Here is a 14664-nt window from a genome sequence, read left to right as displayed (position 1 = left end):
GTTTTTGGAGTGTTCTTGTAAACCTAACAGTATAATATACACCCCAAGTAAAATGGAAATGAATAACCAATAGAAAATTGAGAAAATTTGATGTTTATGTTACTGAATAAAGAAGAGAGTCATTTTACTTCTTTACTCTCAAAAGAAGTTTTGGGGACTTGGAGGTGGGCAATGGTGAATCCAAAAACTAGAGCATTTAAAAACTCAGTATGCTATTTGACATGTAGTCTTTCAGAGTAATTTTTGTTTTATTCTATTCGTTGGATGTTTGAAGGGGTTACTTTGCTTAGTTCTGAAAGGATAGAAAAATGAATATAAGAAAAGTCTAGTCAGAAAAATATGTAAATAACTCTCAATTGTTTAAGGGTAAATGAAATATGTCTTAGAGCTATAAGCAAACTATCATATGGCAGATGAAAGATTACATTTGACAGAACGAAATAAAGAATTCACAGAGAGCCACTTGTGCTAGGCTTGAAAAAGGGTTTTGGTAGAAGGGATAAGGTTTATAGGAAGAAAAAATAAAGGGGATAATATCATGACAGTACTTAATATTTTGGTGAAATATCAAGAGTCCTGCGTGTGTGGACTTTGTCTTGGTGGGGTGGCAGTTGGAAGATAAGTTAAAAAAAAAAGTTTTGGGCAGATAATGGAAGTCCTTGAATATGATTCTGTGAAATTTACGTTTTATTATGTAGGCAATAGGAATTCATTGATGTTTATTTTTCTTCTACGGGCAATATTTTAAGTTCATTTGAAATGAAAGAATAAAAATACAAAATCATCCAGAGTTACAGTTTTTCATTTTCTAGTTTCTCTTCTAAGTCTTTGCCCATAGGCATGTAAACTTTTTATATAGTTGTAATTTTTATTTAGCCATTTGTTTGTATTTAAATATTTTATAATGTGAAGATTATTTAATATTGCTGAAATTCTTTTTTTTTTTTTTTAAACACTGTGTGTACTTTTCTGTGTCTGGGAAGCTAACATGAGCAGTGAACTAAATGTGGGCGGGAAGACCAGGTAGGAGACTCTTGTGTTAGTGCTGGTGAAAAGTGAGAAGTCTCCAAAGCAGCAGGAAGAAGGGGGACAGCCCAAAAGAAGAGGGTGAGACTGCCCTGGTTCTCCTGAATTCCAGCTGATAGTAGAGAGTGTTTCATCCAGCTTCCATTACTGATTACTTTTCCAGAAATAGTCATCAGTCACATCATTGCAAATTCGGGTCACTTGTGGTGGTGACAGTTTGAAATAACCCATCAATTTCTCTGCTTGTGTTCAAAATAGTATTTATCAAGCCTCAAGTCAGCCCCTCTAGCTAATTAACCTCTTGATATGAATTTTGCAATCAAGGTCTAATTAGAGCTTTTCTTCCTTTTTCCATATGTTTTTGTGCACCTCAGGGGAGGCTTCAGGGATTTATGTGAAAAGTATAATACCTGGCAGTGCTGCTTACCACAACGGCCAAATTCAAGTGAATGACAAAATAGTTGCTGTAAGTAACTGCCCTTTGTTTTAGAATTGAATCAAGTTGGGGAAAAGAAGTTATCTTGATTATAGTGTGTATGAGAGGATAATGGCTTTATATAATCTCATAATGTTTTTAAAAAATTAAGTTCAGTGAAATCTCATTGATTTGGCTCTCAGGGTCCTAAGTTTGTTTTTTGTGTTTGCTTTTGTTTTTTTTTTTACTGTGTGTGAAGAAAGGAGTCACTAACCATAATGGTAGGGAAAATACACACATACACACACACACACACGGGAAAGATATTCTAGCATTCTCCTAAAAAAAAGACTTCCAAGCACCTCTATGTTCTTTAAACTCACTCATTTTATATACACTTTAGTAAGTTATTAACCAGGTCTTTTTAATGTTTCTACTAACAGTAATTTTGAGTACATACAAATTTGAGATATTTTATAGATCAGAGAATATAGTAATTACCTTTTGTCCATTCAGGCTGGTCTTTCTCCATTTAGTAGAAATTGGTTAAATATTAAAGTTTATTTGAATAATATTTTTGAAGCATAAACACACATATCTGGATAGACACACACATTTAATTTAGTGATTTACATAGACGCAAATGTTTGTTGGTGTCATTTGAATCTTTGTCCTTCAGGTCCATCTAAGGAAGCATCTTTCATGACTCTTGGCTTAGGAAATGCCTTGTGATTTGCAGGGGTAGAGGCCTAATTTTATTCTGCCTTGTCAGAATTGAAAATAGCAGCTAACTTGAAACCTCTGTGTAATGGGTCTCCTAATATTTTAGGTCGATGGTGTGAATATTCAGGGTTTTGCCAACCAGGATGTTGTTGAAGTATTACGAAATGCAGGGCAAGTGGTACACCTAACCCTAGTTCGAAGGAAGACATCTTCATCTGCTTCTCCACTCGAATGGCCTTCAGACACAGGTAGTTTTTATTTTTTTATTTTATTTTATTTTATTTATTTTAATGTATTATGTTAGTCACCATACAGTACATCATTAGTTTTTGATGTAGTGTTCCATGATTCCTTGTTTGCATATAGCTCCCAGTGCTCCATGCAATACGACACAGGTAGTTAATGCCACTATCCCTCTCCCCACCCCATAGTCTGGGCTTGGAAGAATAGCTTACTTATGGAAGTTGTTCTTGAGTCTGGGAAGGAAAAACTGCCCATCTTTTATAATGCAGTGATGGAGAAATGAATCCGCTCATTTGTGCATTGAAGAAGTTTCCTTTGCCTATTTTGATGTGCCAATCCAAATGTTAGAACACGAACCCTGACATGCATTAACTCTGAGAGCTGTTCTAAATGGAGATGGAAATCATTTTTCCAAAAAGCTTCTAAATTTCATTTATTACTTATATTTGAATAATAAAGCTTTGACACCTTTTGTTCTAGGGGCTCTCATTTGTCTACTGCTTTGACATTTTGCACATTTCAGATTTCTTATGACTTCTAACAATATATTTGATTCTAATGTCTCCTGATTTACTCTTTGAAATACAGAGGGGAAAAATAAAACCTGGATTTCTATTAAGGATATTTTTATTTGTGAAATACTTGTTATTTTGATTAAAGAATAGCAAATTTCATTATAGAACAAATACATAATTATATGTATCCCAGTTTTTTAACTACCAAGTTATTAATGTGTAGATCAACAGAGTTTGACAATCCTGAAAAACAAATTCAATGTAAAATGAATTACTAGTTAGAGAACTAGTAAGTAAGAATAATTCCTTTAGAATTTGTCAGACGAGGAATACATTTTTGCCCCTCTCTTTTGAAGAATATAATAAGCCTGGAAGCCTTGCTTTTTTTTTTTTTTTTTTTAAAATTTTTTTTGAAGCCTGGTTCTTTCTTTTTATTGTTTTTTATACTTAAACCGGAACTTTTTAAATTTTAGGTGATAGTGGAAATTTTGCTGCTGAAAGACAGATGCCCTTTCAACTGCATCGTATGTATGAAATTAAAAATCACCTAAATAGTACAGATTGTACAAATGCTATACTGACCTTAAAAGGTTTACATAAATATTTATATCAACATAATGGTTTTTAATAGCTCTTATAGAGCCCTTGGCTTCAGTCTACTGTATCAAATAAAGTATGTCATCTGCGAATTAGCAATTCTTCCCTGCGCATGCCTACATTTTAAATTTATGTTGGGATAAATTTTGACTCTAAATTTGCATTTCTTCTGTGGTTGAGAGGTCCTTCGTGTGGGTTTTACTAGCACCCTTGGAAGAGTGCTCTACTCTAGCATTTATCGTACCTTGCAGCAATCACCTGTTTGATGTGCAGCCACTCTAATGTAGGGGAATGGTGATGCCTTGGTTTCCTGCCCCATGTAACAACATTTTCGTGTGCCGTCCACAGCCAGCATTTGTCTGTTTTACTGCAGCAAACCTCGCGACTTCTAGCTCTTGGGCAGTACCTTCCTCTACCATTCTAAATCTGTCTTTTTGGCCTCTAAACTCCTGTTTGTATACCTTGTACATCTTATTTGTGTACCAGTTTGGATACTACTTGTAGCATTCAATTACATCATGTACTGCTCTGTACTATAAACTCTGGTATGTAACTATTTTCCCCAGGGACACTAGCAGCTTCTGGCCACATTACTTTGGCTAGTACTAGGCTGTGCTTTTCGTCTGTATCAATGGATTAATGATCTAAGAAATTTTATGTGTGGTTAAAAATGTCATGTTAAGATCATAGGAACTTAAAAAAAATTTTTTTACAGTATTTTTATTTGAGAGAGAGTGTGAGAGCATGAGTGCCTAGTGGGGGGAGGGGCAGAGAGAGAGAGGGAGAGAAGCAGACTCCCTGCTGAGCGGAGCCCCACATGGGACTCCATCCCAGGACTCCAAGATCATGACCCAAGTGGAAATCAAAAGTCAGACACAACCAACTGAGCCACCCATGCGCCCCAAGATCATGGGAACTTTTAACTGGTTATAAAAATTGACCCTTGATAGCACAGGTTTGAACTGTGTAGGTCCACTTATACATGGATTTTTCTCCATTACAGTACTGTATTTTTGTAAATGTATTTTCTTAATAAAATTTTCTTTTCTCTAGCTTTATTGTAAGAATACAGTATATAATACACATAATATACAAAATATGTTAATTGACTATGCTATCAACAGCTTCTGCTCAACAGTATGCTATTAGTAGTTAAATTTGGAGGGGGGGGAGTCAAAAGTTTTATGTGGGTTTCAGTTGCATGGGGAAGGGAAGTGCCCCTAATCCCCAAATTGTTCATGGGTCAACAGTATTATAAAAATATTTAAACATACAGAAAAATCAAAAAATAATATAACAAATACCCACAAACTACCATTTAGATTCAGCAGTTAATGTTTTGCCATATTTGTTTCATCTATTTATCTTTTTTCCTTAATCATTTAAGAGTGAACAGTAGACATCATGGCACTTTAATCCTACATACTTCAATCTGTAGTTTCTAAAAATAAAGATATTATATAATAATAATATCACACCAAAGAAAATTAATTGTAATTCCCTAATATCAAATACTTAACACATTGGCCCCAAATGTCTTTTGTAGCTTCTTTTCCCTCTTCCCCCTCTCTGAAGGAAAAACCTCATAAAATTAAGATTCAATCACACATTGGACTTACTGTCTGCATTATGTTTCTTTGGTTTCTTAATCTAGAAGAATCCCCCATCCCTGCCTCTGTGGCACAGACTTATTGTAAAGGGATTTGTCCATTTGTCACTAGAATACTACATTCTGAATTTAATTGTCCTTGTGGTATAATTCAACTTGTTCCTCTATCCACTATGTTTCCTGTGAGAAGCTAGATAGAAAGCCTTAGATCCAGGTTAAATATTTTTGGTAAGAATACTTTATACGTCATGTGTGATCATTTAAAAATGACCTAAAATGACTCTTGTTCAACCTTTCTTGTGTTTTAAGAGATACATAGTGACTTGCATGCTTGAGATTAAACTCTTTACTTAGCTCACTTTAGCGATGGGAGGAACCACTGCAACCAGCGGAATTCTCTCCAAGTCCCTTCCAATTCCTAGAGTTATTTTTTTTAAAACTCGTGATGAAGTCATGCCAGAACCTAGGAGAGCCCAGGGCACTGGAATGGGCTTATTCTGCATATCTTGCTCCTTACCCACCACAACCACAAGAGTATAAGACTTAAGTGTTCTTTTTCTTTTCCAAGGCTATTTGGAAAAGTATTTACTTCTGCTTTGTCAACAGCTTTACCTTGATCTTACCTTCCCATTGCCTGGTTCCTTATCCTTTTCAATAAAGGAATCATATATGTAAGTTACCTGAGGTGTTTGTCATGAGGTTGTGAACAGGACTGGAATAAGCTCACTTAAATATGGTCTTCAGCTGCTAGTGATTCAAGTTAGCAATTCTTATTTTAGGAACTGCTGTAGAACCATCGGAAACACCAGCCCGCTACCTGACTGGAGCTGTGGAAACTGAAACTGATTTGGATGGAGGGGATGAGGAAGCTGAAGAAAGAATGGATATTCTGAAAAATGACAACATACAAGCCTTAGAAAAATTAGGTAGGCACAAAGCATGACTTTCTCATTTGTTAACTGTTTTCTCTCTTTATAGTTAATATAACGTGAGAAATTTTAGATGCATTTTGAAAGATACAAATTAGGATTTTTTTTTTTAAGATTTATTTATTTGAGAGAGAGAGCAAGCGAGCACATGAGCGGGGGCAGGGGCAGAGGGAGAGGAAGCAGACTCCTTGCTGAGCAGGGAGGGGGACATGGGACTTGATCCCAGGACCTGGCAGATGCTTAACTGACTGAGCCACCCAGGTGCCCCCAAAATAACATACTCTTTTTTTTTTTTTAAGACTATTCATTTGAGAGAGAGCGAACACACAAGCAGAGGGAGCTGCAGGCAGAGGGAGAAGCAGGCAGAGGGAGAAGCAGGCTCCCCACTAAGCAAGGAGCCCAACTCGGGACTCGATCCTAGGATCCTGGGACCATAAGCTGAGCCGAAAGCAGATGCTTAACTGACTGAGCCACCCAGGCATCCCCAAAATCGGATATTCTTAATATCAACATCTTAAAACTTGTGGCAGTTGGGGACCAAGCATGTTATTGTTTAATCTTTGTTTAATTTTGCATGCACTTTTTTTTTAAGATTTTATTTATTTATTTATTTGAGAGAGAGAGAGACAGCATGAGAGGGGAGAGGGTCGGAGGGAGAAGTCGACTCCCCGCTGAGCCAGGAGCCCGATGTGGGACTCGATCCTTGGACTCTGGGATCATGACCTGAGCCGAAGGCATTCGCTTAACCAACTGAGCCACCCAGGCGCCCTTGCATGCACTTTTGTTAGTATGTGTTAACTATTTTTTAATCTTGTCAGCATTTTTAATTAGTGCATATATTAACATGTATTATCATTGATATAGCTGTAGATATCTAGCTATACATATAGCAGTGTTTCCTTTTACCGTAATAATTCATAATGTATACATATTTACATGTTATATCAAATTGCCAGATTGCTATATATTTATATTTTAATCTTCTTTTTAATTTATGTGCAACTTTGTCCTATTACTTTGTACTCTGATACCTTGGCTACATAGTTGACTCTGTTCTGGAAGCGTTTTGAACAGCAGTCTCACACGAGTCCCTGCACAGGGGTGCTCTGGAAAGCCTTGACAGTTGAATGAAATGGGATACTTAACACCATCCTCTTGCAGAGAAGTTTTGGCTTTGATTGTCTTGTCTCAGGAAAGGATGACCTCAGGGAAGGAGTAACCCCTCATGCAAGTTAAAAAATTTCCTATAATTTGGAAATTTACCTTATTCTTTTTGACCCAAGTGGATTAAGTTAGATCTTTGCTATTTATGTTCAAGTGAACCCAGATAGATTTTCATGGAACTATTGCATGAAAATCAAATACATTCTGAAGTTAGAAATATTTTCAGACACTTTTATCTGCTTTTTTTGGACCAATCTCATTGCATTTTTTTCCTTCATGAATATATATAATTTCAGCTTGACGGTAAGACCAAAGTCATTGAACTGTTAAGAAGTTAGCTGTCTTTTTTGCTGTAGGGGCAGAAAAACTTTCCCTTCTTCCCTTCTAGGTTCTTTGACTGGTCTAATAATTAAATTGACATAAAACAGATTAATAGAAGAACAAATTTCATAAGTATGGGAGCCCCATAAAAATATGAGGCCCAAGAGTAAGTTGGGCAATTGAGGTTTATATACCATTCTAAAATAAGGAGTTTTTTCTTAACATATATTGCATTATTTGTTTCAGAAGTACAGATCTGTGACTTCTATCTAAATTCTTTTAGGTAGTTAAGGGAAAGATAAAAGTTTTTCCTGAGTCTGCTGGGTCTTGATTGCCTTCAGCTCAAAATACTCTACATGCTAAAATGGCATATTTTGGGGTGGCATATTCTGCTCCCCTTCATTGCCATGTGAATAATTGTTTCAGATCATCACCCTGTTCATTTTTTTAAGTCACTTTGTGTTGCCCAGGATTTATTGGTCTGTGAAAATAGTCTTTTTCCTCTGGTACTTAGCTTTGTGCTCTGCTTTAAAACTCATGACTGTCTGTACTTTCATTATACAAATGAAAGATGAAAGAGTTAAAAGAATTGTAGGTGAGATATCATTATTTTATACATGTGTATGAAATGTCATCTTTAAATATCATGTTTTTAAGCTTACGATTCAACCAAAACATTGCAAATTAGCTTGCCAGATAAGAAACTGCTGCACGGAAATTTAACAGAGATGGTAGAACTCTTAACGTAATTTCTTACGGAAGTGCAAAAGGTGCAGAGCCCACATGAATGATATTTTGCTTTTAATAAGCTCTTTGGTTATCCCTTACATGTGACCTAGCATGTCAGTTGATACAGTTATTTCATGAATATACTTTTGTACATCTAGTGAGTTAAGCTCTTTAGTGTTTATTAGTCTTAGGCTCTGAATTCTGAGGTTAGCCTTTATGATTTGCATTATGTAATTAAGCATTATATGCATCCAAGATGAGCTGTCCATGCTGAAGACTGAAAGAGCTGATATTGCAAGTTATGTTCGATTTTAGACAGATGGTTATGTCAGCTGGAGTAAGTGTTCTGTGACTTGTTTAATCTTATGACAAAATTGAGTTTTTCTTTAACTTAAAAAAAGTGAAGGTTTGTTTATTTTCTGCTACTGCTATGGATATAAGTTGAAATTGTATTTTTAGTACTTTAACTTTTGCCTATTAGGCATTATTCAGACTATGAACTGTGTCCTGAGCTTCTGGCTAAGATCATAATGGAGGACACGCAGGGCACTTAAAATCTTAGTTCTTTAATGTTATCTTACACTAAGCAAAAGCAATATTCTACTCAAGAGTCACAAAGGTATAACCAAGTAACCACATGAGACCAAAGTACACAGAGTTTCTAGTATGTTAAAGCTCATGCATCTCCCTTGTTGAATTAAACCAGACCTGGTTTTATATCCGCCCAAATGAGAAGTCTGACCGGATTGTGTTGATATGCCCAGTTGATGGTAAAGATGTCTTGATAAGTTTTTACTTTTTCTGTGGGTGAGTGGAAGGTATTACTTTGAAGTGATTAACATTTAAATTCAATCCTTGTTTGTCTTAACATATTGTAAAGCAAAGCCAGATGTATTTTACTTGTAAACTGCAGGATGTTTACATATAAAGTGCATATATTTCAAATTTCATTTCTAATTCATCATGTTCCTCTTCCCTTTAAAATAGTCCTTCACAAAAGCCCCTTCATAATTTGGTCACAACCGGCCTTACATTTTACGTTAGTCTTATAAGTCACCTCTGATTTCCTTTACCTAGTAGACCCAAGTTAATGCATTTTCCTTTTTATTCATTTCCCTTTTACTTACTGGAACTGTGCTATTATTGAGGAATTTAGTAAAGTTTTGGCTCAGAGTAGCTTCATTTTTTTTTTTTTTTTTTTTAAATCCAGAAAAGGTCCCAGACTCTACAGAAAATGAGCTGAAATCTAGATGGGAAAACCTCTTGGGCCCGGATTATGAAGTAATGGTATGTTAAAATATTGTAATAAAAAAAATTCATGTCTCATTGCAGGTCAAGCTCCTAACATTGCAGCTTAAAGAAATGGGAGAGCCCGAGATTAGCCAGCTTGACTTTATTTTTCCTCCTGCCTTTCTTCCCTAGTGGATCAATTGATGTTTTTACCTCTTTCAACATTTTAAGCTGTAAGAACAATTAAGGACTGCGCACAAGTTTCAGTTATAATTAGCAGACACTCGGTTCATGTTGAAAACAATTAAGTCAACGGTAGGCAGAAGAATCTTAGAAGATTTGCCTTTAAATTTACAACCTGTATCAGCTGCTTAAAATTGCTGGCTTTTTTTTATGATTGCTTTTATGATCTGTTTGTTTTATTGTACACTGAAAGGGCTGTGGATATTAGTCCTATGTTTCACAAAGAATCTTACAGTTTTATGAGAAAAATGAAAGAATGATTATCAAATGTATTAGGGAGAACAGGAAGTAATTTAGGTTAGGTATAAGTTTATAGCACCAGTGGTCCATTAGACTTCCTTTCACCTGTTACTAGATTCATCGAGTGAGGGATTGATTCCATTCCCCCTATGAATCCACGTGAAAACAGGAAGCTGTGCTTAGAAAAGCTTCTACAGTGTTCACTAAATGAATTAGTAATAAAATATTCTATTACATTTCTATTGTCATTCATGTTTTCTTACATATGTTTATCATTAGTACTTGTTGGCTGGTTGGAGATTTTTTTTTTCTCAGTTCAGAACATACCACCACTATCTTACTGTCAGAAAATTTCCATTGTCGTTAAGATGAGTTAAAACATTCCATAACTCTATTCTTGCTAATTTTATACTTTCTTTTGGTCCTCATGAACTGCTGCTTCCTTACTTCATAGAGTGCAAATGTTTGTTATTAGGCTATCACCTTAGCAAATAACTTTTTCTACTATTCTTAGTGGTTTGATATTCAAAGTAATTTGGCGTCCCAGTATTTATAAATGGGACAGTTTTGTGATGGGCTCTTTTTGGTTAAAATTTTATCTTCCTTATAACTACTCCTCCAAACTTAATGAGTGAGGAGAGTTAGAAGGACTGAGAGCGTAACATAATGGTGAGAGGAGACAGAATTTGAAGTTGGGAATTTAAAGTGACAACTTATTCGTTAACGGTTCTTGCTGTTTTGAGGGATGAGGAGCAGAAAGGAGAAACCAGGCAAGATAAGTAAATGCATGCATGCACTCATGTACTCCACTGTTTCTGATTTCATTTTTCTTCTAGAATCTACTTATATGAAATGTACTTCTAGAAGCTTTAGTTAGATCATTGCTTAACTTACCCCTCCTTCCAGCTGCACCATACTTTATTTACAACTTACAGATGCAAATCATCAGTAAAGTATTTTGCTTGCTAGGAATTCACTTCTGTGGATATCTGCCACTGAGGCTAGGCCAGGATTAAGAGCTTTAAGTATTCCATGAGCTTCTCACCAGGCCAGGTCTTTCTGTTTGTGTCCTTTCCAGCTATTTCTCCCAGGGAAATGGTGGAGTTTGCTGTGGAAAGTCAGATGCTTCAGTTTTTCCAAACTTGTCTCACTTAACTGACCTGGCAAATTTTGTTTTAAGGCCTGAATTTAAAAGTAAAAATGATTATACTCTTGGCTTTGTTAAAAGGATAAAATTTGTATGGACTCCTTACAACAGAGGATTATATTAAAATTTTAGGGGTCATGGATTTTTAAAAATACTGTATGTGTTTTGCCCATCCCCTTCTGGTTCAGCTGAGTAATTTAGGGGAGAAGATTGCTATAGAAAACAGTAACAACAACAACAAAAAAATCTCTGAAATTTTACATTATGTATTATACGTCTGGATTTCAGAAATATTGGAAAAATGATAATGCATATCAGATGGTGTTATCAGTATATAGGGTTTACAGATTTTTTTTAGAAAACCTAAGAAGAAATAAAGTTATGCTTTTACAGATATTGGAGATCTTTTTTTCTTGCAAATTTAGGTGGCTACTTTGGATACGCAGATTGCAGATGATGCCGAGTTACAGAAATATTCAAAGGTAAGCATTATTTTTTTTTAAATGTTTTCTGTTGTTTGAAGAACTTTCTCTAAGTTCTCGTTAGAGAACCTAAGTTTGTGCTGTGACCGGAAGTTTCCAAAATTTAGTCTTAGATTTTTTCTGGAAATGTGGTAGGTTCTCACTGTTATGAAAGGTGATGGTTAGATATGCCTGGGAAGAACATGGAGTGCCTGTGCCTCTTTCAGAAGCCAAAACCCCGGTTTGATGCTTTGCCCACCTTACAGGTAGTACACAGAGTAACATTGTCCAGAGTGCGTTAGCCTTGCAGACATTATCAGCAGAACTTTTAAAATTTTTCTTAAAAATCAAGACCACAAACATGGACTTTACAAAATCTTTCGGGTCTAGATGTCTAAAGACAGAAAAGTGCATTTTAAGCGGCATTTTTTCTTGAACTTAAAACATTTTATAGCAAGAGCTTTATTTCTAATGGCAAAATGCCGAGAGGTGAAGGTAACAGTTTCCCCAAGCATTTTTAGTTTTTTCCTCACTACAAATTAATTTTATAGTTCTTCTTCTGGACAATCAAAAAGGGCATTTGGCCAAAGAGAAGCCTTCTTGGTGGCTTTCTCAACAAATGATGAGAACAGAAAGATGTTCTTGTTAGAATAGTTTCAGAATTTATACTCTAATCCTACATTGGTATATGAGTTCAGTCCAGCTAAAACTCTGCTATCACATGCACTATTTGAGAGGAGTTCTTTGTGTCCCATGTGGGTTTTGTAAGAAGTTCTCTCTTTAGATAGTTCTACCATTTCTTTGAGTATTTGTGCTGAATATTTCTCTTCCATAATTTTATATTATATGGGCTGTCATTTTATAGGTTTGAATTTTCAAGGCTGATACTGTAGAGAGTATTTCTTTCCTCCTATACTAACCTGCATTTTGAGTCACTACCTTGCTATACCTATGGGGCCAACTGACCAAGCTTTTCTCTGATGGGCCATATAAAAGCATCATGGCACAACTTATAATTAATTTTAAATTGCTTACAAAATCATCATTAGAGCAGTCACTAATTAGTAATTCCATCTAACTATGCTGAGAGGAATTTAAGAGGATAGTAAGAAATATAAATAACTTCACCAAATTTCATTCGTTATTAATCACTGCAGTACAGTTTACTGATTACATGGACTTTGGGGTCAAACTGCCTGAGTTCAAATTCTGGCTTATCCATTCACTAGCTTGCAAAATTATCTACACTCTGTTTCAGTTTTGTTGTCTGTTAAAGGGAGATATTAATAGGATATTACCTACCTCATTGGTTTTATAGGGATTAAATATACTGTGCCTAGAAGAGTTGCAAGTACATACTAGTATGTTACTATTTTTATTATCATTCATAAAAATCAATGATGCTGTCCCCTAAAACTGTTTTTTAATATACACTAAACTCTTAGATACTGGATGTTTTCTATTCATCTGTCTTCCAGTTTACTAAATTGCCTAATCTGCTAAAGCCCATCTATTGAGTTAATTTTAGTTTTTGTTACAGTTTTCTATTCTAGAATTTGTTTTATTCCTTTTTCGATTATATTCTTTGGTGGAATTTGTAATTTAAAAAATCTGTATTTGCCATCTTTTCCTCTATTTCTTGAACATATTAATCACAGCTTATAAGGACTTTAAATGGTTAATTTCAGTACCTGGATCAACGTTGTGTGTGTTTCTGTTGTTTGATTATTTTCTTTTGTTATTTGGTTGTCTCTTTCCTCACGCCATAATGTAATTGAATGCCCAACATTATGTAGGGCAACTACAAAGGCTTTGGGTGATGTTATCTTTGGCCAGAGACTCATTCTTGTTTCCGATAAGGAGATTGTGTGTGTGTGTGTGTGTGTGTGTGTGTGTGTGTGTGTGTGTGTGTGCATGCGTGCGTGTGCAGGGTGGGGGTGGGTGATTATCTCTGAGATGAGACAGAGGTACAGACAAAGGTTCAGACTCTGGTTTTCCTTGCTCCTAAGACCTAGCCTTTCAGGTATTCTACATGATTCAGGAATGTATACTGGTCCCTTCTTCTTGGTGGGACCTGAATTCCAATTCTATCTCCTCAGTACTTTGGGGCTGCTGAAATCTTTGTTTTTCAGAGTTTTCCCAATTGGCTTTTAGCCTCATTGTCCATATAGCTTTAGAACTCAAGAGATCTCCTTGGGGGAAACATACCTTAGCTCAGACTCAGCTCATCATGCAGTTCAGCTTTAGTTGTCGGTCCTCCTACGTTCAAAGCCAGTAAGAGCCTGTATCATCAGACTCTATGAGAAGTTAAAAAAAAAAAAAAAGATAATAACCACACTTTGCACATCCTAAAGAATGGCATTGTCTTTCTCCAGATAGATGTTCTGTCTCACCTTCATTTCCTAGTTCCTTGTCACCAGTCTTACTTACTTCATTTCTTTCCTGATAAACTTCTATGCAATACACACACACAAACACACTCAACAACTCTGGTATAAACACATGGAAAGGCTTTGAGTTGAACAGACTTTCAGAACTAACTCATAGAAACTCACCAGTGCATCAGCTGTACATTCATTCATTCATTATTCATTTTTCAAATACTTATTGATACCTCCTTTGTGTCAGGTCCTCTACTGGGTGCTGGGGTTTCAGAAGAGAACAGAGGAAAAAAAAATCTCTGCCTTGCAGAGCTTATATTTTCATAAGGGGAGATAAAAAAAAAATAGGTTACATTGTATAGGTGATACATGTCATGCAGAATTTAAGGCAGGGCAGATAAATAAGGAATTCAGGACAGAGGGTGGGTTTGCAATTTTAGATAGGTTGACCAGGGAAGACCTCGTTATAAAGGTGACATCTGAGGAAACATTTTAGGAAGTGAAATAAACAGCCTAAATTTTCTTCTGTAGAATATGAACAATAATACTTATGTTGGAAGATTAAGTATAAATATAATAATATAATATATGCCTTAATTAATATAGCTAATACATACATAATTAATAGTGCTAATATATAAGATTTGTTCAATACATGGTGATTTTGTTTCCCAGTTGTGTGCTTCATTTT

At 35.5% G+C, this 14664-nt stretch overlaps 1 protein-coding gene across 8 annotated transcripts in view; it reads left to right on the top strand.

Moving 5' to 3' along the window:
- Positions 1 to 14664, top strand: part of PATJ (PATJ crumbs cell polarity complex component) — a 349122-nt gene that overhangs the window by 39087 nt on the left and 295371 nt on the right. For 6 of the 8 annotated variants that reach the window (XM_073896642.1, XM_073896640.1, XM_073896641.1 and 3 more), the window contains 6 exons: positions 1401 to 1492; positions 2271 to 2412; positions 3396 to 3446; positions 5908 to 6054; positions 9482 to 9558; positions 11557 to 11613. In XM_073896642.1, coding sequence (XP_073752743.1) covers positions 1401 to 1492; positions 2271 to 2412; positions 3396 to 3446; positions 5908 to 6054; positions 9482 to 9558; positions 11557 to 11613 — 566 coding nt within the window. The remainder of the gene's footprint in view (positions 1 to 1400; positions 1493 to 2270; positions 2413 to 3395; positions 3447 to 5907; positions 6055 to 9481; positions 9559 to 11556; positions 11614 to 14664) is intronic. The other 2 variants (XM_073896643.1, XM_025871744.2) reach the window with 1 other exon arrangement.

Source organism: Callorhinus ursinus, unplaced genomic scaffold (genome assembly GCF_003265705.2).
Source record: "Callorhinus ursinus isolate GAN/ISIS: 27379988/994484 unplaced genomic scaffold, GSC_fseal_2.0 scaffold9, whole genome shotgun sequence".
NCBI lineage: Eukaryota > Metazoa > Chordata > Mammalia > Carnivora > Otariidae > Callorhinus > Callorhinus ursinus.
The sequence above is the reverse complement of the archived record's forward strand: the minus strand, read 5'-3'. Positions and strand labels throughout refer to the sequence as shown.